Source organism: Leopardus geoffroyi, chromosome D4 (genome assembly GCF_018350155.1).
Source record: "Leopardus geoffroyi isolate Oge1 chromosome D4, O.geoffroyi_Oge1_pat1.0, whole genome shotgun sequence".
Taxonomy (NCBI): Eukaryota; Metazoa; Chordata; class Mammalia; order Carnivora; family Felidae; genus Leopardus; species Leopardus geoffroyi.
In genome coordinates, this window is record NC_059342.1 from 3087649 (window position 1) to 3113395 (window position 25747).

Below are 25747 nucleotides of genomic sequence, written 5' to 3' on the forward strand. Positions count from 1 at the left end.
ACAGAACCAAGAAAGGCCTGTGGGCGAATCACCCGGAGGCGGCCGGAGGGGCCGGCGGGCCGCGCACGGCGTCACAGCGGCAGAACCTCCGCCAGCCTCGCGTCCCTTCCCCGTGCTCCCCACCCCTGCGAGCCAGCCTTGGAGCCAGGGCCACGGAGCGGGGTCTGCTTCAGGCCAACATGTCGGGGGTCCCCCCAGACACGTTCCTCGTCCCAGAGGAGACAGTCGTTTCAAAGGGCCTCGGCCAGGTCCCCCCCAGACAGGTTTTGTGGGCTGCCCCCGCACCCCCGGGACAATCACAGACACGCCTGACGTGACCTGCTCTGGAGGGAGCCCCGAAACGCAGAGATCTGGATGCCAAAGACCCTGGAATCAGAGCATCCTCACTTGGGGGCAGTGAACGCACACCCCCCTTGCCGCCTTGATGCAGGAACGCCGAAATCCCAATTCTAGCAGAATTTAGCTCACGCGGTGAACACAAGCAACTTCCTATATGGCCCGGGAGGTCCGAGGACGGTGTGGCCAGAGCAGGCCTGCTGAGGCTGGGCCTCTGGCCACGCTCGGCACCGATGCTCCGGGGCCCGCAGGGAGACTCCCGGACTGCCCCGGGGGCAGGCCACGCACACCCCTCCGTGGCTCGGGAGAACGACGAGGTAGGTGAACGGACATCTCGGAGGAGGAGGCCTGGAGCCCGGGCCACGAGACCGGTCCTCCAGAGGCGCGAAGCGCCCAGCCGGGACCAGAGGGGAATCGGGGAGTGGGCTCACCTTGCACACCCTCGCCACCCGGGGGATCATCAGCTTGAAGACAAACTCATACTCCACGGACACCTCGGTGAAAAAGAAGTACACCCTGTCGTCCCCGCTGTCCATGCCGTCCGGGCTCTCTCGGATCACGTCCGCAAAGACGAAGTTTGGCTCTGCAGGCAAGAGACAGCCGGTTATCCCCCCGCCACAGCGCAGGGCCCGGGCACCTCCCGGCCAAGGCGCAAGCTAGTAGTGCCTGCACCACGCCCCAGACAAACCCCAGGGCCCGGGGCGGGCACGGTGCCCATCCGTCCTCCTCGGCATAAGGAGGTGCCGGAGATCGCGGTTGTAACACACACCGTCCGGGCCGGCCCCGAGAACCCAGGCTGCGCCTCCCGATGGCAGGCAGCCTGGGGACCCTGGGGACCCAGATCCCAGAGACCCGCCAGAACACACGCATCTGCTGGTGCAAACAGCACGTGCCTCAAGCGGACAACCCCCGACCAGCAGACCCGCCCCGCAGTGAGGGGAAGCCAGGGGTCCTTCCTCCCCCAGACCACCCGCCTCCAGGAGGTCACGGCCCGCCGGCCGGCGCCAACTAGAGCCCCGTGTGAGCAGCTGCGAGAATCCACCACACACACGTTATCCAAAGGTGAGCGAGCCGGTCAGCCTGGGTGCAGGGACCACCAGGCTCTCGTGTCACAAAGAACCACCACCTCTGTGTTCAGGGAGAGGAAGGCCCCAGTCCGGAGCCCCGGAAGCTCCAGAAGCACCCCACATGGGGCCGTCCCAGCCCGGAGGTGTCTGCGGCCCCTCGCTGGGACTCAGGGCCACCGACAGACAGACAGACCCAGGAGCACCTGCCTCTTACCGTTAAGCCACGGTATCGCGTACTCCGTCCTCAGAGGACTGTGGGACGAGTTTCGGGAGATGATGGGCTCGCTTCCCAGAAAGTTATAGGACGTCCCGGAATACAGCTCCCCATCTTAAGCGGCCCCGGAAGAAAGAGGAGAGGAGGGGTGGTCGGCAGCCAGACACGAGCCCCCGGCCCAGGGAAGCGGGGAGGCCACGGATGCCGCGTCGCGAGCCTTCCGTCTCGGTCCCTCACGTGGACGACTGTGCCCTCCACGCGAGAGCTGCTTCACGAGCAGCTGGGGCGGGAACCCCAGGGGACCCGCGCCCGGAAGTAACACGTTCGGGTGTAAGAGGGGCCACGGGACGCACACAGAGGACGGACACAAAATGACCCCTTCCCACACATGTGACCCCTGGCCATGGGGGGTGGCCGGTCACCCTTCTGCAGTGAATCCGAGCGCTCGTACAGGGGTCTACGGAGAGGCTGCGTCTCCTCCGCCGGGACGGGGAGCAGGGAACCGGGGGAGGCAGCCGAGCCCATGCTGACCTGGGGCGGGACTCACCGACCATGACGGACGTGTAGCTCTGTGCAGGGTCAAAGGGGCACCTGCCCTTGCCATCCTCGCTTCTCCCCAGAAACTGAAAGGACGTTAAGTTCTACGAGCGAACGAGAAGAAAGGGCATCACGCGGTGTCTGAATTCCTAGTCTCCCAGCACCCTCCTGCTCTGCCATTTACGTTCACAGACTCGCCACCCGGGGGCACGGAGGGGAGAGCACGCGTGGGCGGCCACGTGAGTCCCAGGTCTGGACGCCGGCGCCACGAGAGCCGCGCAGGACCTCGGAGCCTCGGTTTACCCCTCTGTAAGATGCTGGCGGCTCTAGGGCCCCACAGCGGCCAGGGCAGACCGGAGGCGGGAGGCACCCAGGGAGCCATCGGAAGGCCGTGCGCCAGCTACGTCCGACAAGGACGGCACCCACGGCCGTGGCGGACCAGACCCATGGGCAGAAGCAGCGGCATCCCCACCTCCAGCCACCCCATCCTGTACTAACAGAAAGCACGGGGGACGGCCTCAGTGTTGGGGACCCTCCTGGCCGGACCCGAGAGCCCAAAACCAGCCGAGGAAGGAGCGAGCAGCCCCAACACGCGAGGAACGAGCGAGCTCTGTGCACAGAGACACGGGGCCCCGAGCCCGGGGACAGGTGAGCGGCTGGGAACGTGCCCACACAGTGCAGGGAAGCTGGAGGGTCAGAGAAGAATCCCACCGCGGAGGCAGAGCGGGAAGTTACGCGCCTGCTGCCAGAAACACAGGACGTGCCTGCGTGAACGAAGGTGGGCACCACCTCCCGCCTTCCAGCGCGGAGAAGCTGAGGAACACGCACAGCGGTGGGGAGTGGGTGCGGGCCCGTTGCCCGTCGGAGGGCTGGCTCACGGGCCGGGGGATCTTGGGCCCACCTCTCCAGGCAGACCCCCCTCTCAGGTCTCAAAGCACAAACTGGGGCATGAACGGATGGCCTGTCTAGGAGAGGTCTGGAGGCCGCCTGAATGAGGGGGGCAAAGCGGAAACGAGAGGGCGTTGGGAATGACTGTAAATCTTCATGGGTGGCGACAGGCTTGGCGTTGGTCAGATAGGCATTTAGGGGTGGCGGGTCAGGGTGCCGCACGCCCACGTATGTCCCTTCCCACGCAATCTAGGTGCCAGATACACAGGCGGGATCCACTTTCCCGTCGGCGTGAACGTCCTTATTGAAAATATGGGGCCGAACAACAGGCCCGGATTTAAAGGAAACATCTGACCCCCTTACAACTATGGGATCGGAGTCTCCATCCGTTTTCAGCTTCGGAGGGGCTAGACTCCAGCCAGCAAACCCTGTGACGTGTGGGCGTTTCTCACACGACCTGGCACGCTCTTCCCTTATGCAGAACCCGGTGACGTCTGTCCTGAGGACCCAGACTCAGAGCTCAGAGCACCGCACCCCACAGAGCCAGCGTCTGCGGGCTCAGACCGCCAGCCAGCCACGCAGGGGGTGCACCCACCCCGGGGGTCTGTGCGCAAACTCCGTCTGCCCGTAGTTTGGGCTGTCGTTTATCTCTGACTCAAGGTTGGAGAATCTTCTTTAAATTCTAGTTAATTCAGGGTTCCAGCAAACGAGGCTCTTGGTTGAGGCACGCTCTGTGTCCCAAGTCGGGGACGGTCACTAGACCACGTGCCTCACTCTGAATCCCCATGTGCGTTTAAAACGCGTCTTCTCTTCTCCCGGTGGTTGTTACAAATGGCTCATCAGGTGCCCGAGTAAAAGGAATTTCTCCCAGCAAGACGCTGCCGTCCAACGTGCCCCGGGAGCGAGGGCCTTGGGAGGACGCCGTGGGGGCCCCTCTGCAGAGGCCCCAGTGCAGCAGCAGGCGGGCCCGGCTCAGCAGGACCCATGCAGGTCGGCGAGGGAGGTTCTCGCACAGTCGTGCGGTGCTGTTGCCCCCGGGAGGGGGTGCGCTCCGGGGCCGAGGTCGGCGGCTCCGTGTCCACGGCGGACCCACATGGTGAGGCCCCAGGAGCGGACAGCAGCCGGGCCGTCCCAGCGGGCACAGACGGGTGGCTTCCGCACACAAGCCCATTCCCTCCGGCTCCGGAGGCTGCAGGCTGAGGTCAGGGATCCGGAAGGCCGGTGCCTGGCGAGGGCCCCCTTCTCTCTGTCCTCATGTGGTGGAGAGGGGGCTCTGGCGGCTTTTCCCAGAAGGCTGTCAATCCTGCGGGATCAGGGCCTCGCCTCTGTGACCACATGTAACTGTGATAGTTCCTCAGAGGCCCCACCTCCAAATGCCAACACATGGCGGGATTCGGGCTACAACGTGTGGATGTGGGGGACACGTTCGGGCGGTAACACAGGTGAACCGAGAACACATAGTCTGGGGGCAGAGTCCTGACTCCCCCCTTTGACTGGGACGCAGGCCGCGGCAGGGCTCCCCGCAGAGCACAAAACGTGGCAAAGAGGACACAGGAGGCCGGACCGTGGCACCCTGGGGCTTCTCTGTGTCGCCAGCACACTTCCCAGCGGGTCCCCCACTGTCAGCTCCGCTGGCCCCATGGGTCCTGCCCTGGTGAGCGGCCACACCCTCATGCCCGCCGTCGTGCAGAGCGGGGAGCCCCCTACGCCGCCTGGGCCCCACCAGCTGCAGTACCGACCAGGGACGAGGTGGGGGGGGGGGCAGGGGGCGGGGCACAGCCTCACCAGGTGGTCGCAGGCTGGCTGGAAGGCGTTGGTCCCGCACACGTACAGGGCATCGGGGCCAAGCGGCTGCAACACGCGGATGTAGTTGAGACATTCGGTCTGCAGGAGAGAAACGCGCCCGTGAGGCGTCATCCGCCCCCGGGGACGCCCGCCCTCCGCCACCCACCCGCACGGCAGGGGGCCAGCCGGCACGTGCCTGACGCGGGCTCATCACGCCACGCCTCCCGGCCGCCCCTCACCTGCCACCTCGGACACCCCCGTCTTCTCGTGCTGGCCCGGCCCTGCCTGGGCGGCGGGCACAGCCTCGGAGACCCAGTCCCCCGGACAGACCTGCGTCTGCCCGCTGGACCCAGCACTCTGCTCTCTGCGGCGTCCCCCCCCCCGCCGGCCGCCAGGGGCCACGGGGATTTCACCTCAGCCGCCGATCGACACTCAGCAAAGGCACACAGACTCAAGTCTGCCCGGACACCCGCCACCGAAAATCTGCGTTTACTCGCACCCAACACACAGCCCGTGCCTCACACGTGTGGCCAGAGCCGCAGAGGGGAAAGTAGGCGGGACCCCGCCAGCCTTCCTCCCCCCAGGAGACCCCACCCCGCCGGCCCCAGTGCAGGGGACAGGCTGGGAGGGAGGGGCCGAGCCGGCTCCGTGTGAGAAAAGGCCGGCAGGAAAACCAGATGTCACTGAGAAACACACTCTCCAGGGCTGGCGTGGACCGGGAGGCATGCGCTCTCGCCTGAAATTATCTCTGCTCAGCGAGGCTTCGTGGGTTTCTTTTCGCCAGGACGGTTTTCAACTGGCTGGCAATCATTCGTCCTGCCCACGGGAGCCGGGAGGGGCCCGCGTCCCCGTGCGGCCTCTGCGCTGGGCCGGGTGAGCCCTTGGTCTGACAGCTCTCAGACCCTCCCTGCAGCCCCAGTCATTACATCACAAAGCCTGCATTCTCCCCGTTTCCTAAGGCAACTTTGGATCTACTGACTTCAGTACAAGTGTCTGATGTTCTGCTAAAAAAACTTCAGCAAAAACTTTCTCTTTTTTCATTTTTGATTATTCTGCAATTAGCCAACCGTTGAAATTTACCTTAACTCAGCCATCCTGCCCCCCACTGCCACGGAAGATGGGCTCCGATGCCCGGAGACTCTGACACGGGCCCGGTGCCGGTTGGGGGCGGGGGGGCCCAGAGCCCCGGGGGAGGCAGACGCTCGGCCTGGCATCTCCCGGGGGAAGGAGCAGATTCTCAAGGGGTGGCTGCTGCCCGAACTCCAGAAATCCCACGGCGCCCCTTCGGGCTTCTGGCATGCAGCGGGGGTCTGAACTCTGCCCTTTACACTGTCGGCCAGCAGGCACCAGAAGAAGGTACCAGAAGGCACCAAGTTTTGGGGCCACTTGAATGCATCCAACGAAGCCAAACTTTAACAACATTTCTCAGATGCCCGCCACGTTTGGCACCTGCTCAGAGCGACCCTGCCTCATCGCTTGGGCACAGGGCGCCTGGCAGGATGGGGCGCGACCACGTCACCAGGCTGCTGGGGTTCCGAGACCGGAAATTACCTGTCTCGATTTCCCCTTTTCTGCACATTTTGCCTTTTTATCTTCTGAGACCTTCCAATATGCCTGTGGGGAGAGAGGAGAATCCGTTTCAGCACATGCTCCCGTTCAAGGGGGAAGGGGATACGGCGTAAAAATGCACCGTTTACAAAGAGCGCACAAGCGAGGCTTTGTAAAGCGAGGCTGGGCCGGCAGACGCCGGGGTCCGGAGCCATCAGAGCCCCCCTGGCCGCCCAGCATCCTGTCAGTCGCCGCAAAGCAGCAGGAAAGCTCAAAGGGCTGACAGTCGGGTTTTCAGTCCGTCACAGCGAGCCAAGCCACAGGTGTTTTCACACAGCAGCGCGGGCTCCTTCGCCCCAAAGCGAACGGAGGGCGGGAAGAAAAGGACACGGGTGGCGTCTCCTTTGGCCGTCGGTGGACGGCAGGACCGGCTTCCCTCAGCTCCGCAACCGTGGCCGTGGGGGGGCGACCGCCCGCTCCCCCCTCCCCCCTTCCCAGCACCTGAGCCAGGGGACGCGTCATGGGGGGCCGGCACGTGCCCCAGCCCCTCGCCCTCCAGAGGACGGCGGCTCCCCCACGCCTGCCTCACTGTCCCCAAGCTGTCCCACCTCCCCGTGTGACAGTCCCATGGCCGGTGCCCAGACGAAGCCAGTCGCCGGGTGCTCAGAGGTCAGGACGCGCCCGGAGCTGCCCGCTGGCAGAGTGGCGAGTCCCCGTGTACGCGGTCCTGCGCTAACTCGCCTCCCGCATCCGCAGTGCGGGACGTCTTAGTGGAAGTCCTACCCGGAACACGCAAAAGCAATGTCCCGGCAACGGGCGACATCCTTCGGAGGCTGATGCGCTAACCGTTTCACTGCTGCCTACGTGAAGTGCACGAGGACCCGGTCACGTTCCTAGGGTTTCACCCAGGCTTCCCTTTGTATCTGTCACATCCCCGAGGCGCTAGGCCCCCAGGGGACAAGGACGCATCAGCAGAGCAGTGAGGCTCTGAGGGCACCCACGGGGTCAGCACTCCCCTTATCTTCGAAGGCTGATGACCACAAAACCCCGTCCGTGAGTCAGGCAGAAATAAGCACGCGGTCGGGGGGCCGAGACAAAACACAGAGGTCTGGGACAGAATCAAGATTCTCGATTCCAGAGAGAAGCAGCCCATTCCAGCCGCTGGGGTCGCGGCTAAGCAGCCAGCGGTGGGGGAGAGGCCGCCCGCCGGGGAAGGGACGGTCTGAGCATCCGGGGCTCAAACACAGCCCCAAGGTCATTCTCAAAAACCAAATATCCCAACACCACTCTCTCCCTCTGGAGGGAAGGAACTCATTAAAAACTGGCAAATAACAGCCAAGATTCTAAGGGCTGATCCAGCCACCTCCAAGGAGCTGGCCCCGCGGGACGTGAGCAGCAGATAGGTGTGCCCTCCCCCACCCCCCACCCCACCCCCCCCAGACCGACAGCTTCCTGCTCCCAACACAGAAGGGAACGTTGAGCCGGAAAATCCCGCTTTGTGATCCTCGAGGCACCAGTGGCCCTGCCCTGCTCTGCACAGGCCCAGGGCTGGGGCGAGGACCCCGCCTCGGAGGAGGGGCCGGCCTGTCACTGAGGGCGCAGAGCGGTGGCTTTCCCAGTAAGGGGCCAGCACGGCGGCCGGATGTCAAGATGTGACGGGCAGAGCGGACGGCCTCGCGGGCGGCCCCGCGTCAACGGCATTCAAGCATCCTTAGGAGAGTCTCTGATACCTGAACATCAGCTATTTGATGACACTTTTGGACGTGACCATGGTGGTTCGGTTACGTGGACAAAAAGAGTCCTTTCCTTTAGGAGACACCTGGGGAAGCCCTATGATGAAGAGTGCGCCTGGGACCAGCCTCAAACCTCCAGAGGGAGCAGAGCACGAGGACAGGGGCAGAAGAGGGCGACCTGGCTGCAGGACCCAAGAGGGGACAGGCCTCACGGTCACCGCTTCCTCTGCCCTCCGGGTGGCCGAGATTTGCCGTCATGAGAATTGCAAAACTCCAAGAGGAGAAGGGGGGCCCCGGGTGAGTGGCCGGCCCAGGGAGGGCAGAGGCCGCCCGGCTCACCTGGGACACGCGGCCCGGACGCAGCCCGGAAGGGGCCTGACGCCCCCGGAGAAGCACAGTGAGCGGCCCCGGGGGCAGAGCGGGGCGCCCTCGCCTCACCTCGTGCTGCTTCTCAGAGACGTTGAGTGCATTCAGGGCGAACACGGCCTCCCGGGCCCCCACGTACAGGGTGCTCTTGTCCTCGCTCAGCAGCAAGACGGAGTAGTTGAAGATGCCCGGCTCGTGGAACTTCTCCAGCCGCACCTCTGGGGGGAAGGGAGGACATGAGCCCGGCTGCCTCCCGAGTCCCCGTCTTGCTTCCACGCACACTCACGTCGCCAGGGCCGTGGCGGATTCGCCGCCCCAGAGCTCAGGCGCCTGCGCGAGAGCAGACCCGCTAGGACGGTCACCCAGAGCGCGGGACCCCGTGAGGCCCCAGAGCCACTGCGCTCGACCGGCACTGTGGCCCGACACCCCTTGAGCTCCCTCAAGCCCTGCCCTCGGTGTGGTCTCCCGGCAGCATGGCCGCCTAGAGCATGACCTCCAAGCACGTGACCTCCCAGGAACGTGATCATCAAGCGTGTGACCGCCCCGGAGACCGCGGGCCGTCCCCACACCTCAGGCTGCCGGCCGCCATGTCTCCCCGACTCTCGTCTACGTGTGTTTAACCATAACGTGCAACAGGTGTATGAAGAATAAAGCTAGTCGAGCTTTTCTTGTTCAGAAAAATCATGATTTACCTCAGAACCTTTAAAAAACACTCTGTTTCAGTAAATCTGTCCCTTAACCCAAGCATTTTTCAGGCATAACCACCACAAACCTGTCAAGGAGAGAGACCAGTGAGATTTCTCACTTATCAGGTAACCGCATCCGTAACCCCGAATACGAGACTCAACAGTCAGCTCCTCAGGAGGAGGATAAACGCGTGGGCGTTATTTCTGAAGGAGCGCTCTCTCGTTATGTAGATTTTTAAAAGTTTATTTATTTAGAGAGCGCGAGAGTGTGCACGTGCAGGGGAGGCAGAGAAAGGAGAGAGAGAGAATCCCAAGCAGGCTGCACACCATCAGCGCAGAGCGTGACGTGGGGCTTGAACGCGCGAACCGTGAGCTGAGCCAAAATCAAGAGTCCGACGCTTAACCGACTGAGCCCCCCAGGCGCCCCTGGGTGCGCCTTGAACCTGGGTTTCCATGTGTCCCTGGGGCTCACGCTCTCTGCTCTCCTGACCTCCGCGTGCCGGGCACGGATGCACGCGGACGAAGGCCCTCCCGGGACGCGCTGCCTGGGGTTGTGCGTGAGACCACTCGGCACCCCCTGTGAGCAGCCAGGGGTCTCAAGACACAGCCCCCGGGAGGGGAAATACATCAGAAACGAACGGTGGGGAAACGAAAGCAACCGGCCAGAAGCTCAGCCACACGGGTTAAATGTCCTAAAAACAGGCCATTCAGTGTGGTTGTGCTCGGCCGTCAGGCGCGAGGGAGAGACACGTCCTCTCCAGGGGCCCGATTTAGAAACCCGGCCAGCAGGCCCTGAGCAAGCCCCCACGTGCTCCCCGTGACCCAGGCACCTCCCCCCACGCGGCCGTGCACCCACCTACCCAAGGGCGCCCACCTGTCAACCCCAAGAGCAGGGGGGCCCTTACCGCTGTGCTCCCAGGTGATCCTGGGGGCGGGAGCAAAGGCCACCACCACCCCGAGCGCCGTGGCCAGGGTGGCCAGCAGCCCCCCGACGGGGACACACATCCTCACAGGGTGGGCGCAGCAGAGGGGGCTCTGGCAGCAAACGCTCGTGGGCGGGGGGGCCACGGTGGGCGTCACGGCAGACGCTGCTCAGAGCCTAGGAGCTGTGACCCACAGCACAGCCCGGAGACGCGGGGCGGGACGCACCCCGAGGACCCGCATCTCCCGGGCGCCGGGCAAGGTCACCACCGCCAATGTTGAAGGCCAGCCGGTTCTCACACGGTGTGCTTCTTTCCGGCCTCACGGAGAAATTCTGGAAGCAAGTGAGAAGAAAGGTTATGGCTCAGGAGGCGTGTGCTAACACCAGCTTTCCATTCCTCGACCTGCCCCCTGCTCTGTCTGCGCAGGAGCGGGGGTGGTGGGGCTGCCACGGGGCTCCCGGGGGCAGCCCCGCACTGACCACACTGACACCGCGTCCCCCAGTCACCCGGGGCGCGGCCGGGGCTCCAGGAGGTCAGAGCTTCCCGCCCCTCGGGCCTGCAGAGCGTGGGACAGACGCGGGGACCCAGACCGGGCCACTGCCCGCCTGGCCGCCCAGCTTCCTCCCTGCGCGGCCGGCTGGTAACGTGATGGAAAGCTGTGGAACCAGGGAACGCTCTCCCTCTAAGACCCTGGCTTCCCAGCTCCCGTAAACCCCGTCGAGGTCAGCCAGGGCGAAAGACCAGAGAGCGGCACGGAGGCTGAGCCGTGGGCGTGTTTGCACACACACACCACACACACGTGCACGCGCACATGTGACCTTGCCGTGCGGGACAGCTCGCCTCCTTCTCCTCCTTCCACCCGCAGGTCTCCCAGTCCAACGGAGCCCTGGGCCCCTCTCCAGAGCCCTCCCCTCAGCCCCCTGATGGCACCGCCCCTCAGGGACATACAAGGGGCAGCCCGCACCTCCGCACTCCCACGACAGTCCTCTCCTGCTCAGCCTCCCCGGGGCCCCTGCAACCTGCTATGCCAGCCCCGGCTGCTCCCTGACACTTCAGGCCGAACCAAACCTCCCAAGAAAGTCTTGGGAGAAGTTTTCATTTTCTCTTCACCTAGGCAAGCCACTGCCTCCAGGAAGCCCTCCGGGGCTCCTCCCTCATCCTGCCCCTGGAATCCTTGTCTGAGCCTTAAAGGCCAGCACGGCTTGTCCTCAGCATCACTCTGGACTCGACGGGGGTCTTCTCAATTTTAACTTCGTCTGTTTCTCACCCGCGTGCATGGGGTGCTGCGACAGCCCCACGCCACTTGGTAAGGGAAGGACTGACGGCGGGGAGGGGAGGGCTCCTGTCCTGAGCTCCTGCCCCCTGGGGGGGGACTCTGCGAGAGGGCTGACACCGGGCACAGCCAGGCCTCAGCTGCTCACCCGCCTTCCCTGGGGGGGAGGGCCCGCTCCGTACCTCCTGTTCCCGCAGAAGGCGCGCCCAGCGGGCCCCATCCACCCAGTGTCTGCCCTCAGCCTGAGGCCACCATCAGCCCCTGAAGGCGAGGAGCCCGTTCTCTGCAGGGACGGGCACCTCCTGGGCGGGGGCCGGGGGGGCATTATTTTGGGGGGTCTGGGGTCCTGCGGTCTCTGTCCCGGCTCTCAGGTCCACGCGGTGGTGCAAAAACAGCGCCGGCCGCTGCGTGAATGGGGGAGGGTGGCTGCGTGCCAATAAAACGACTTACAGGGACGGGCGTCGGTCTGAAAGCCAGGCCCCGCGCCGGGGATCCGCAGCACGGCGGGGCCGCCTCTGAGCGCGACCCAAGATGCGCCAGGAAGCCCACGCGGGGAGGGAAGGAGGCTGTGGCCCACGGAGCCGGCTCGGCACGCGCTCACCGGGGGGTGGGGACCACGCCCTCCCGCCCTCGGGAGGGGAACGAGGCGGCTCCGGAAGCCCAGGCCAGGGGGGACTCGACTGTGCCGCGTCCCCGACGTGACCCGCTCCTGACGCAACCTCAGTGTCCGGTGAGCGCTCGACACCCCTGCAGGAATCCCACAAGGCCCAGGGGAGCAGCGGTCTGTGCGGATGATGCTGGCGGCTCAGGAGCTCCGGGCGCAACCTGGCTCCCCGCCCCCAGGCCCACCCCTATCACCGATGCGATCTAAGCGACACCCACCCCCAGCCGGACCCCTGCGCGGCTGCCCAGGCCTTCGCCCCGCTTCCGTCCTTGCCGCGTGCTGCAGACAATCACCCGCTTGTCCCAGCACCCGCGTCCCTTCGCTCTTACGAACAGAACCCTGACTGTACCCGGGATGGCAATGTGGCCAGCTAGCCTCATCTCCCAGCTTCCCCTGGGGCCTTCTGGCCAAAGACATGTGAACAGAAGCTATTAGGTAGGAATTCCAGGAAGGCTCTTGAAGAAGGCTGACTCAGCTAGTGTTTGCGGTTTTTCTCTTTCGTTTTTTCCTCTGTTTGGTGCCTGGAGCTCAAATGTGATGGCTGGAGCTCTGGCAGCCACCTTGTGAACGTGAAGATAAGGGTCTCATTCTAAAACCAGCCGAGTGGAAATCCACTGGGGACCCTCACAACATACCGGAGACCTCACACCTGCTTTCTTCTGCCGACCTCACTTGTTAGTAAGCAAATAATCTCTAAGTTACTGTTTTGCAGGTTTTTGTCACCAGCAGTCCGATTAATTCCAAACGTCCTTCTAGTACGTTTATGAAACAGCAGCAGCGGCCACAGTAAGGTTTTTAATGTAAATCAGAGCATGTCACTTTCCCACACAAAACGTCTCTCTCTCTCTCGGATTCAACCTGAGTGGGGAGCTATGGTTCACCTCCCTTACAGCTTCTGCGTCTCACGTTCCCTCCACCTTTCTGTCCAGGCCACAGCTGGACACACTGAACGGGCCCGTCTGCAACCTGTCAGCACCATTCACAACATCCCCAAATGCGTCTGCTCCGGAGCTCATGCGTGTAAAGCCCACGGCACGGTCTCCTTTACCCGAGAAGACGTTCTCCCCGTGTGGCTGATCGGTCCCCGGCAGGGGCTCCCAGAGCCTCCGTAACTCTGAGCTCCCGCGCGGGTGAGGGTTTCCGGGAATGGTCCACACCAGGGTGGCGGTGAGACCGGGGGCTGCAGGGCAGGCGGGAGGGGAGGAGGGGTAAGTGCTGGGGTTGGGGGATCCTTGCCGACCCAGGGAGGCCGTGTGTGTGTGTGAGGACGGGGTGTGAGGGAACTCTGCGTACTTTCCGCTCGGGTTCGTTGGGCCTCTAAAAGTGCTCGGAAAAACAGAGTTCATCAAAAGCCAAAACACACGCCAGCGCAGGGGCGCTTCCTGATCACAAGAGGTCCGTGTGTGAGTTTTGGGCAGGCGTGTCCACAGCCCGCGGCACCTTCTGTTGGCAGACTCGAGGTCCGGGGGCACGTTTCATGGCCCCCCTCCCCCGCTCTGTTGGCAGAAATGTTTGCAAGGGCCCAACGACACAGGGACTTCCCACTCAGGTCCCCGAGAGAGGTCACTGGCCTGGGACATCCCAGGACGCACACCGCAGCCAGGCTAAGAACCCAGACGCAGGGGACAGCAGAATCCTGTGCAACACGGCACCCACACTCAGAGCTTCATCTCCGTCTCCTCTCAAGCCCAATCAAGTGGCATCTAAGGGACAGAAACCGTAAGGGCAGACATGGGGACAGCACGTCAGCCCATGAAAACCCAACAGAGCTTGGGAACTGGAAAGAGGACACGGGAACATCGTCAGCGGTGTGCCGGCAATTGGGGACAAGGGGCAGGGGTGCGGAGCTGGCTTCGCAGCACGTGCCCATCTCTGGGGCGTAAATGGCGCCTCTGGGCTCCCAGTACAAGGTCACCGAACACAGAGACAGGACGGATGCGCGGTGGCCACCAGCACACGGCCCTCCCGCCACACGGACACGGGAGGCTTGCAGCACAGGCAACAGGAACGTGCACCGGGGAACGGCAAGTTCTTTGTTTGCAATACCGTGCATCGAGGTCTGTGTGGTGCGGTTCTGACAAGGTCTGCGCCCACCGCCAGTGCTCGCATACCGCGGCTGGTATTTAAGGGACTCTGTGGACAAAGGAGAGCCGTGGCCAGACCCCGTGACAGGAGACCACCAAGAATCTGAGCAAAGGAAAGTGAACTTAGAACTTAAAATTTTGGTTAAAGACACAAAATGTCCAGTTGAAGGTCAGGAGGACAAAATTCAGTTTTCCTAAAAGGTGCAGAATGTGACCCAGATAAAAACCGGGGGAGAAAAGAGAAGGGAGCTGGGTCCTGGAGTCTGGAGGCCCACGCCTAGCTCGCGGATGTTCCAGAGAGAAGCAGAGACACAGGGATTAGCCGACAAAGAAGAAGAGAGTGTCCAGAACAGGAAGACACGTGTTTGCAGGACGAGAGTCCCCAGCAGCACGATGAATGAATGAAGGCCGCCGCGCCCGACGCACTGTGCCGGCATCGGAGACCCTCGGAGACAGAGGGGGGTCCCGGGAGCTTCCACAATGACCTCTCAGGAGCCACCCTGACGGCCAGGAGGCGGCGGGATGCTTCGAGAATCCCGGAGGAGGAGGCTTCTCACCCAGAATCCCGTCCCGAACCCAGTTATCGACACGTGAGCTGAGCGAACACAGAAACCTGTTTCCCAAGCCTCTCACCTCCCTGACGCCCTTCCTCAGAAAGCTACCGAGGGATGCGCTCCGGCAAAACAAGGGAGCCGCTTCGCATGTCCCTTCCCGAGAAGGAAGAACGACTCCGAGCAGGACACCCCCTGTGGTGCAGAGCGGGTGCGAAGGGTGCGGGGCCAGAGGCCCGGAGGGTGCAGGTGAAGCTGGAGGGTGAAGGTGAAGCAGGGGACTCTAGAGGGGGCGGGGAGGCAGAGAACCCCACCCTCGCTTCCACGGCAGTCCGACGTCCCATCCCGTGCTCCACCCCACAGGTGTCCCCAGCCTGGGCACAAGCTGCCCTTCTTCCAGAACATTCTTTCGTTGACCCTGGTGGCCGGGCCTCCCCCACAGTGACACTGGCCCCAGGGCCACCCCTGCCGGCAGGAGCGCACGCTGGTCAGTGTGAGGAGAGGAAGCATTTTTCTTCACTGCCTGTAACTTGGACCCGCCCAGATACTGCCATCCAGGGGCCCGGCGGCCGCTTGCTCCCGGCCACCCCGGGCCACCCCGCCGACGCGCTGGAGGGCGTGAGCGAGCTCCCGGTGCTGCAGCGCCGGCGGGCTTCCCGATGGCCTCAGCCGGACGCTGCCTCTCCTTCCAGAACGGGCTTTAAAAAATCCACACCAACAGCTGAAGGTAAGAGGGCCCCCACCACGCGGAGGCCCTCCCTGGGGGGGCGGGGGCTGCACGGTCTGCTTTATGGCATCGGAAGGGCTCGACGTTTTCCTTCTCAGCAAGCGCGCGTTGTTCGGCGGGACTCAAGCACCGCTAAGCAGGGCCGCCGCGGGAACCCGGGAGGCGGTAAGAATCACAGCCTAGGCATCAGGACGGAAACACCCGGATAAAGTGCCATCGTGGTGGCTCTCCTGGGCGCTTCTGAGAAGCAGAGGCGTCTTGCTGGGAGCCGGGTGTCAGGGCTGTGATTTCCCGTCCCCCGTGGGGATGAGTGACACTGAGGCGGGAGCCCATCAGGGGGACGGAGTTCCGCGACGTCGCTCCCATTACCTACATGTAACTGTGCTGGTTCACGAGGAGCGCACGACCCCTTCTAATGTCCGGAGAATGGAACTGAGAGCCTCACTCAGGCCGTCCGCGCGCCCGTCCCACTCCTGACTGGCCCTGAAACAAGTCAGGGGCCCACAGCAGAGAAAACTGTGGACCAGCAAGGGTGAGGGGTGGTTCCCGCAAGTGTGCACGTGTCTGCACGTCTGTGTGCACACACGTGCAATGTGGGTGTGTGTGTGCACGGATCTATGTGCATATGACGCACGTTTGTGCGTGCACACGCACGTGTGAGCCACACACCTGTGTGCAATGCACCCGCACACACCCGCACGTGTATGTGCACCTGTGTGCGTTCACGTATACACATACCCACATGTGTGCATATGTTCGTGTGCACGCGTACGTACGTGTGTGTGTGTACACGCACGTGAGGTGTGCGTGCACTCTGCCACACCATAAAAATTCTGATCCGGGGTTCCCAGATGTGATCGGCGACCGCGAGCTGGGGACCCGTGAGACAGACACCAGGGGACCAACCGTCTCTGGCAACAGGGGTGGGTCACAAAGGGGACACCGCTCCTCCCCCACGGAGGGCGGGGCTACCATCGGCAGCAGGGGTGAAGCAACTCTGAAAGCGCACTGACTGGTCTGAACTCCCGGGGGGTCTGTGAAGGGGCTTCGGGGCGACCGCTGTGGACAGTGTCTCAGGACCCTGTTTCGGGTCTGCCCAGGCAGGGCCGCCGAAGTCACTCTCCCTGAAAACCCCGCAGCCCAGACAGCACAGGACACGCACCTGCCCACACCTTCCCTTCCCAGCTGGGATCAGCCTTCTCACCTGCCCCCACGCTGACCCCCGACCCTGTGACCCCGGGCCCTTCTCCACCCCCTTGCCTGTCCCCAGGCTGACCCCCTCCGTCCCAGTTCCCGTCCCCACCCCCATCCCTGCCCCCAGGCTGGCCCACAGCCCCTGTGTCTGCCCCCAGGCTGACCCCCCCCATCTCCACCCCCAGGCTGACCCCCCGTATCTTCACCCCCAAGCTGACCCTCCCCACTCCATCCCCGCCCCCAGGCTGGCCCACAGCCCCCGTGTCTGCTCCCCGGCTGACCCCCCCATCTTCACCCCCAGGCTGACCCCCCCACCCCATCCCTTCCCCCAGGCTGGTCCACACCCCCGTGTCTGCCCTTGCCCCCAGACGGACCTCCCGCTCCACAGCTGTCCCCCCACACTCGCCGTGCTTTTCCCTGAATGATGCCCCAACCCCGCCCCTCCTCACCTGCCCCCAGGCTGGCTCCTCCCCCACCCCCAGCAACCTTGCCCCACCCCGGGCTGTGGGGCCGATGTTACCACCTTGCAAAACTGGCCCTGTCCCCTCAAGACTCAGGGCGGGTGGCAAAAGCTCTTTAGTCCCGTGCAGAACAGTTCACCGTTTCCCCAGAACTTACAACAAGCCCTGCGACGATGACCCAGCCCCACCGCGAGGTGTGTGCTCAGCCCTGGAGCCGGGTCCCACTGGCCCCACCTGGCGGGACGGCCGGACGCCTGCTCACCCCCTCCCACCTCGCAGAGACAAGCCACGGGGGTGTCCCGACACGCCTCGACCCTCGTTCCCTCGCCTGAACCCGGCCACGCGTGTGCCAGGCACGGGCCTCCGGGAGCAGACGGACGGCAGTGGGGCCGTAGACTTACCAACCGGCCCACCCGTCGGAGGGCCGGCAGGGGCAGAGATGGGCGGGGGGCCTGCAGAGGGGCGGCGGGGCCTGCCCCGGCAAAGAGGCCACGCCACCTGCACGACACCACCAGACCCTCCGCACACGGCCGTAGACAACACGTCTCCTCCTGGGAGGTGTGTGGCGCCAGCAGACGTCCCCGGCCCCGGCTCAGCTCTGGGGACAATAAACCGCTCTCCTCCACTGGCCTGACTTTTCCCGGCGGCTCCTTCCGGGGTGGCCACTGGACCGTCCAGGCCGGACGCTGGCTCATGGGGGACAGTGGGGCCGCCCTGGGAAGTGGCTGGCCCACCCCATGGAGTATGTGCCTCCCGGCCGTCTCAACGGGGCTGCCGGTGCCACGGGTCTCAGCCCCAGACGTCACCCCCAGACGGGCTTCCAGAGTGCCAGAGGACAGCACTGACACCGGCAGGTCATTGGCAGTGCCACGGACACGGGTGGAGGCGTGAGAGGCAGGTAGGGAAAACACTGGAACAGCACTGCCTTAACTGAAACCTACTCGTGTCCTTCTTTCCCCAGCTTACAAAACCGTCCCACCTCCGAATGAGCCCCAGCATGCTTAACTCCCTAAGATGGAAACGTAAATGAAAATAAAATACCCGCAGGGGTGCGTGAGGGGCTCAGTCGGTTAAGTGTCCGACTTCAGCTCCTGATCTCACGGCTCATGGGTTCGAGCCCCACGTCAGGCTCTGTGCTGACAGCTTGGAACCTGGAGTCTGCTTTGGATTCTGTGTGTGTGTCTCTCTCTCTGCCTCTCTGTCCTTCCCATGCTCGTGCTCTGTCTCTGTCTCTCAAAATTAAATAAAAGTTAAAAAAATTAAAAATAAAATAAAATACCCACAGACTGCAACGAGGCGGAGAGAAATTTAAAAGATGGCTGGGGGCTAGCAGGTGCCGGTGAGGGCAGGGTGGGGGTTACCCAGGGCGAGCCTCAGTTTCCTGCCCACGGAGCGCACTCCTACCTCCCAGGGACTCGGGCAGCCCTGGGGCGCAGCGAGGGCACAGGAGCCTAGCAGAGCAGCGCCCCAGCCCGACAGGGCAGGTGTAAGTAAAAACAACTATGTGGGTGACTCAGTCGGTTGAGCATCCGACTTAGGCTCAGGTCATGATCTCACAGTTCATGAGTTCGAGCCCTGCGTTGGGCCCTATGCTGACAGCCTGGAGCCTGGAGCCTGGAGCCTGGAGCCTGCTTTGGATTCTGTGTCTCTCTCTCTCTCTCTCTGCTCCTCCTCTGCTCATGCTTGCTCTGCCTCTCTCAAAAATGAATAAACATTAAAAACAATAAAAAAAGCCACGTACGTGTATGACCAGGCAATAAATACACAAAGTGTTGAGTACTCCTAGAGGTAAAGCTGTGTTCACCAAAACTGCCCCAGAAACCGGTGAAGCGGGTCCTTGTGACAGTGCCGCGGGGCAGACCCAGGCCAGAGCGACACAGCCTTGTCAGGCCGGCCACCAAACAGAAGTCACGTAAAAGGAGGAAGGGAGATAGGGGCTTTCCTTCTGTTTTTAAACCAAGCTGGTTTTTCTCTTTCCCCTAAAACTGGAAACACATGGTTGAAATGAAGATTAATCACAAAAAAAGTCCCCAGCGAGGGACGCGTGGCATAGAGAACCTTCCTTTCTCCTCGGACCTCACCGACAGCCCACCTGCAGCCCCGGAAGAGAAAATGGAGCTTTTCAGTGCCTCCAGGGGCTGGCGGCCCAGAGAGAGCCAAAAAAGAAACACAGGGCAGGCGGGGGTCGGGGTGGGAGGTGGCAAGACGGGCCGTACCCCGATCTTCGCCCCCGAGAGCGCACACGGAACTGGGACCCACCTTCTGCCCGATCCCACCGAAGCTTCTACGAGGTGTCAGCTTACCTAGGCTGGGATACAGGTGTAGAAACCAAGCGCTTTTACCTGTATCTTGTGCCTCTGGAAACGTCCCTCAATCCTTTCTAGGACGGAGTCTTCAGAAATCTTAGCTCAGGAGATGACGGGAAAGGAGAAAATTGAAACACTTAATTCCCCGTGCACGTGAGCCCAGCATCACCTCTGGAGAGGAAGTGGAAAGAAACTCTTGCGATTCTTTTTAACCTCTAGGCAGCTGGCTCTGACCCAGGATGGGCGTGGCATTCCTGCACTTGTGCAAACGGGAAGGGGGTAAGTGTGCGACCGCTCGCCCATAAAGGAAGTGCAAGCCGGCCAGTCCCCAACCACTGACCGGCAGGATAAGGCAGCTGAGTATGACCCACGGTCATGGTTAACCATTAGCCAAAAAAGTATCAGCTATTAACTTCAGAAATGTATCTAGAACTCCCCCTCCCCGAAACCCAGCAGTCGGGGTGGAGCCCTCAGGATGGGGAGCCGGAGTCCAGGAACATGACAAACTGTCAAAGAGAATCAGAAGGGCAGCCCAGCAAGTCACGGCACGGGATGCGCCAAGGTGTAGAGGAAATCCACGCAGGAACCCCTCTATGACTGCAAGACCCGGCACGGTTTGTAAACCTCACAATCAGATGCTAGCATCTTCTTGTGGTGGGAATAGCTTAGGTTTTCTTGTGCTTGAAGAGCTGGTTCAGCCGTTTTTCTGGAGACAGACTGTGAAGTGGGAGGCGTTCCCTAGAAGCGGCCAATGCCCCGTCCCTCCCACGCGCCCCCCCCCCCCGCCCCGAGTGGGACCAGTCCCGCCCACGGCACAGGGACATGCCTGTACCTGGCTCCCACATGCCCACCTATAACACACAACGTCCAGGGTCACCTGGGGCCCCTCGCTGCTGACACGTCTTGTGAACCCCGAGCAAATGAGACCCCAGGGTGCTGGCTTCACCTGTTTGCACGGGCAGGCGGGGCACAGTGGCCACCTGGACACGCCCCAAAACACTCACGGGGACAAAGAAAGCGGATCACACGTAAGCTGGAAGTTTAGATAAACAAGATGAATGCCGAGAATTTTAAAACCGAGAAACTCCTCCCGGCTAGAAATTCAATAAGCCTGTGTCCTTTCCATAAAGACAAGCCCAGGGGGCACATTCTGCGGGAGGACAAGGCGTGCGTGGTGTTCACCCTAATTTCACGGCGTCGAACAACCACGGCAGGTTTGGGCACCTGTGTGTCTGTCCGTGTTCTTAAACGTCCTCTCGCACGCCCGAGGACACGGCATCGCCACTTCTACCCTCCGCCAAGGAGCTTCGACGCTGCGGTTCCTGCGTAAAAATAGACGCTTCCGGCCCAGTCAACGGCCAGGCCTGGGCCCCAGTTCTCCTCACCACGGCTGTTCTTTATTTCTTGACAGAAGGACCCACAAGCTATAATTAGGTACCGCCATCCTGAAGAATGCAAGAGACCGTCCCCACGCAAGCACACATCTCGTATTGTTTTCACTATGCATCTCCTTCGACTACGCTTAACGTCTCGGGAGGCACACAAAAAGAATTCAACAGGCCTTTTTTTGCAAGATAAAGGAAGGAAATTAATGAGAAGTCGCAGAAATGTTTCCCTCTCACCAGGGAGAAACTTGGCCTTTTCTGCCCCCTGACACCCCCTCCCAATGGTGCCGGTGGGTGTGGGAGCCCCAACGCCCAAGCCCTGGTGGCCGCTGTCCAACGAGCGCTCCGACCAGAGTACGGAGCAGAGGCGAAGCGGGGTGTCGCATGCATGTGGCCTGTGTTCTGCAAATGTGACTTCGCCTTCGGAAAGTCCCTTATCCTTCCCCTTACTGTGGGTTTGCCCATTAAAGCCAGAGGCTATTCCCCACCTCTGAGAAGGGCGGCTTGAGACAGGCTGGCTGCACGTGCCGCGTCCACACGCACTGGGCAACACATGCCAAGGACTCCTGAGCCAGCAGCCTTCCCCCCGGGCATTCAGGTGGATACACCCCAGCACGCGAGATGCCAAGGAGGAGACTAGTGAATAGGAAAGCTCTGGAAACAGAGTATGCACACGCGTACTGTGTGTGCCTGAGCTACTTGGGTGTAAATCGTCTCATCCGCAGGACGCGATACTATGCGGCTGCTAAGAAGGATAGAGCGGCTAAGGGCACCCTGGTGCGTCGCCGTTGGAGACGTTCATGGAGCTGGAGACTACGATGCTGAGCGAAGTAAGCCAGAGAAAGGCAGATGCTACATTTCACTTACAAGTGGTACCTGAGCACCAGACCAGAAACAAGAAACCAGACTCTTAAACACAGAGGACAAACCGGTGGGCCTCAGAGGGACGGTGGGGGGTGGCACCGGTGATGGGGACGAAGAGGTCCAAACTTCCAGTTGTAACAGAAGTGGGTCTCGGGGCTGAAAAGCATGGCCTACGGAATATCTCCAGTGGTACTGTAACAACGCAGCGTGGTGAGCAGATGGGGACACTCGTCATGGTGAGCACATGTTGAATCACGACGCCATACGCTATTAAAATGTGGTTCCCGGGGCGCCTGGGTGGCGCAGTCAGTTGAGCGTCCGACTTCAGCCAGGTCACGATCTCGCGGTCCGTGAGTTCGAGCCCCGCGTCGGGCTCTGGGCTGATGGCTCGGAGCCTGGAGCCTGTTTCCGATTCTGTGTCTCCCTCTCTCTCTGCCCCTCCCCCGTTCATGCTCTGTCTCTCTCTGTCCCAAAAATAAATAAACGTTGAAAAAAAAAAATTTTTAAAAAAAAATGTGGTTCCCTTTTTGAAGTTTACTAAGTGGATTTCATCAAAACCCAAGTTTTCAAGAACGGCAGACCGACCTTACATTCCTTCTGGTGGATCTGACATTTGTTGGGACCTCCTGCTCCTAAGGGACTCTGACACAGAGGAAAGCGATGCCGTGTCCGTGGGTGCAGGTGAATCCCAGCTCAGGCCCCAGGGGTGGGAGAGGTGTTCCCTGCGGGCTGGTCAGAGGGGAGTGCAGGGCCTCTGAGTGAACTGGGCCTTGCTCTCTGGGGTTTCCTGTGTGGCAGCATCCTGTGGGCATCCAGAGCATCCTTTGATGGCTGTTCGATGTTCCATAATTAAACAGGATAATTGTTCGATATTCACATCTTTGCCAATTTCCCACTTAAAATTCATTTATTTTAAGTCGGCTCTGAGCCCAACATGGGGCTCAAACTCACGACCCTGAGGTCAAGAGTTGCATGCTCTACTGACTGAGACACCCAGGCACCCCTTAAAACTCATTTTTAGGGGCACCTAGGTGGCTCAGTCGGTTAAGCGTCCAACTTCGGCTCAGGTCACCGTCTCGCGGTCTGTGGGTTCGAGCCCCGCGTCGGGCTCTGTGCTGGCAGCTCAGAGCCTGGAGCCTGCTTTGGATTCTGTGTCTCCCTCTCTATCTGCCCCTCCCCAACTAGCACTCTGTCTCTGTCTCTCGGAAACTAAAATAAAAATGATAAACATTAAAAAACAAACCCTCCTTTTAAAAGTGATTTTAACCACCGGCAAAACTCGACCCGAAGCTCTTCCATCCAGAACCCAAAGCCTAACTCTAGAGGTCCAGGTGCCACAGAGGGGAAGCCGCAAGATGGTCCTAAGGCTGTGTCCCTTAATAGTGGGGGCAGCAAACAGGCTCAGAGCACACCCCCATCGCCCTGACAGGCCTGCTTCCCTCTACGGGAAACATCGTGCATAATCCCCAGAACTTACTTTCACTCCACTCTGCTAAGCTTTTCCCTGAGTTGAGCTCTTTTCGAAAAGGCATATGTTCTCTGCTATAAAACAGAGCTGACATCTCTTATTTTATACTTCTCTCAAGCCAATCAGACGTCTCATCCTATTGGTGATTATTCTCCCCGAACAGGAGAGGCAGCGGTGGGGGGGGAGATTCAGGCCCAGGGATGCCGCCTTCCAGCTGTGGGGACTAGAACAGGTCACTGACCCTCCAGTCCCCGAGCAACTCCCGTAGCTTCTCCACCACCCCAGCTACTCCCTCCATCAGCCCCTCCGCCACCCCCAGCTGCTCCCCCAGCCCCCCCACAGGCATTTCTGGCTGTAAGACAGAAGGTTGCCCGCATTATCCGTATCCAACGCCCTGAAGTGCACACATGTCTGACCATAAACGCTGGAGCTCTGAAGGAACCCTCAGTCTGGACCTCAGTCAGCAACAGAAGGCCACAGCCCTGCCACACCACCCGCAGGGGTACCAGCCGTGTGTCCCCTGCTGCCCCCAGTTCCTCAGAGCCCTGAGGGGACAGGTTTTAGGCCCCTTGTCCAGGAGGAGAAACAGACTCACAAAGGCCGGTAGGAGTCTCGAGCCTCCGGCAGAGCTGGGACTGCCTCCCTCCCTCCCACGTCCTGCAATCGTCCACAGGCCTGGTCAGCAGGTCCCCAGGCTCTGGAACTGCCCATCGCCCCGGGGACAGGGTGGACCACGGCTCAGCAGGCAGGGATGGAAGCCACGCTCTACGGAAGCACATTCTGGCTCCACGTCTCCAGGAGCTCCGGGCAGAGATGACGGGTCTCCCGACCCCATAGCGGGTCCTCCAGAAACGGTGGCTCCTTCTCTCTGCCACTTGCCAGGGAGTGGAGGTGTCGCAGAACCTGCCCGAAACCGTCCGTGATCCGGGGCTGGCTCAGGACTGCACCCTGGGCCACCCGGGGCAGCGTCCGGTCCCCGAGGTGCTCAAGCCCCCACAGGGTGTCCACACGGGGGGGTGCGCGCAGTTTCTCCGGGGGACCAGACTGCTCCTGCCCCTCGCGTGGGCCTCAGTCCAGCTGTAGAACCACCAAGACGTCTCTCTTCCCAACCACAGCGGGAGGGATGGGCCCTGGAGCCCAGACAAGCCCAGGTCCAGGCGGGGATTTCTTTTTTAGGTCTAAAAAACCACAAAGTGCCACTCTCTTCGCCTTCATCTTGAGCGACTCCTCAAAAATACACAGCAGGGCTACGGAGCCAGGCCAGCGGGACCGCAGGCCGCCATCCAGCTCACGTCGACAGAGGATGAGCCAGGACGAGGCCCTGTCCGTGCACCTGGCCGCCCTCCGGGACGCGGACTCTGCTCTCCGCTCGGGAAAACCCATCAGGGACCGCACACGCGCCGGCAAACGCACCAGGAAGGCCCCGGGGCCGCCCTCCAGGCAGGACACGAGGAACATCACCACGCCATCACGTGGGGCCGCCACGCCAAACTCCCTGCGCTATTTTGGGCACACGCTCCACACGCAAACATTTTGCTCCCACCCACCATCTTCTACACCCCTCAAAGGGACCCCCGGAAATGCCAGCCGGGTCCCTGGACGCAGCTGACCGAGCGCCCTGCAGCAAAGCTCATGACTGCCTCTTCCAACCCATATTCAAACCACACCCACCCACACCCCAGCGACGGTGGGTCACGCGGCCACTGTGGGCAGGTGGACTGGCACACGGAACGAGACGAGGCAACTGCCACTCCCCCAGCCTGAGGAGGAGGACACAAATACTGTGGGCGCCTGGGATGGTCCCGGCCTCTCCACGGCCGCTCAGACGCCCACCATCCGGCCACCCACATACGGTCTACACCCAGAATCTCCATCATACTTCTATTTTCCGGGCAACCAGCAGACGCACACCCCCGTGGGAGCATGACCATGGAGTGACCTTTGAGGGGAGCGCCAGGAGCCCCCATGCTGGGCCCACTTCACTCCTTCAATCGACCCTCCCTTGTGGTTCTTCTCAGCTTCCAGAGGTTTCCAGGCCCAGCTTCAGTGTCAGGGACAGGAGAGGGCCACATCAAATGATGCAGGGGGGGGCCGGAAAACCCTGCTCTCGGGCAGTTGAGACAACAGTACTGGAAATGCTGGAAACATCGAGTGCCCGCGTCCCTCCAGATGGCAGGAAGGTGCCTGCGAGGGACCTCTGCTGAAGGTCAAGTGAAGCCCAGACCCCAGATTCCAGGAATCCACTCTGAGGCCTCCACACAGGAAGGAGGTCTGTCTACCCCTCATATCCCGGGTCAGGCTCGCTGGACCCCGGTCCCATCCCCCAGCACATGCCCTGGAGCCTGGCCCCACAGTCCTTCCCACGGCATGGACCCCCACGGCAGGCGGGGCATCCCCTTTCTGAGCCCCGTGTCACCTCCCAGGTGCTTCAGAACGCACGAGACAGGGAAATGTAGCCACAGCTGTGTCACCGTCACGCATCAGCTCCAGGTGGGACAACCCCAACTGAGGGGTGACCTGGCCCTCATGGTCTCTCATCGACCCACCGACCCATGGAGGCACCTTCCCCTCCCCCTCCCCCCCGGGACCAGTGCCAGGGAGCAGGCAGGAGCCAGCAGCACGGAGGCATGATCCACGGGAACCAAAATCAACGGAAAAATCTAGAAGAGCCTCTAGAACATTCTCAC

General features: G+C 61.9%; 1 protein-coding gene across 7 annotated transcripts in view; it reads right to left on the bottom strand.

Annotated features, from left to right (window-relative positions):
* The window catches only part of SEMA4D (semaphorin 4D), a 95103-nt gene that overhangs the window by 18694 nt on the left and 50662 nt on the right, over positions 1-25747 (bottom strand). For 5 of the 7 annotated variants that reach the window (XM_045469399.1, XM_045469393.1, XM_045469398.1 and 2 more), the window contains exons 2-8: positions 10066-10415; positions 8547-8692; positions 6379-6441; positions 4828-4926; positions 2165-2258; positions 1618-1731; positions 768-919 (exon numbers count right to left, since the gene is read on the bottom strand). In XM_045469399.1, the coding sequence (XP_045325355.1) occupies positions 768-919; positions 1618-1731; positions 2165-2258; positions 4828-4926; positions 6379-6441; positions 8547-8692; positions 10066-10165 (768 nt within the window). In that variant the 5' untranslated portion in view covers positions 10166-10415. Of the gene's footprint in view, positions 1-767; positions 920-1617; positions 1732-2164; positions 2259-4827; positions 4927-6378; positions 6442-8546; positions 8693-10065; positions 10416-19296; positions 19533-25747 lie in introns of those variants that run through there. The other 2 variants (XM_045469397.1, XM_045469394.1) reach the window with 2 other exon arrangements.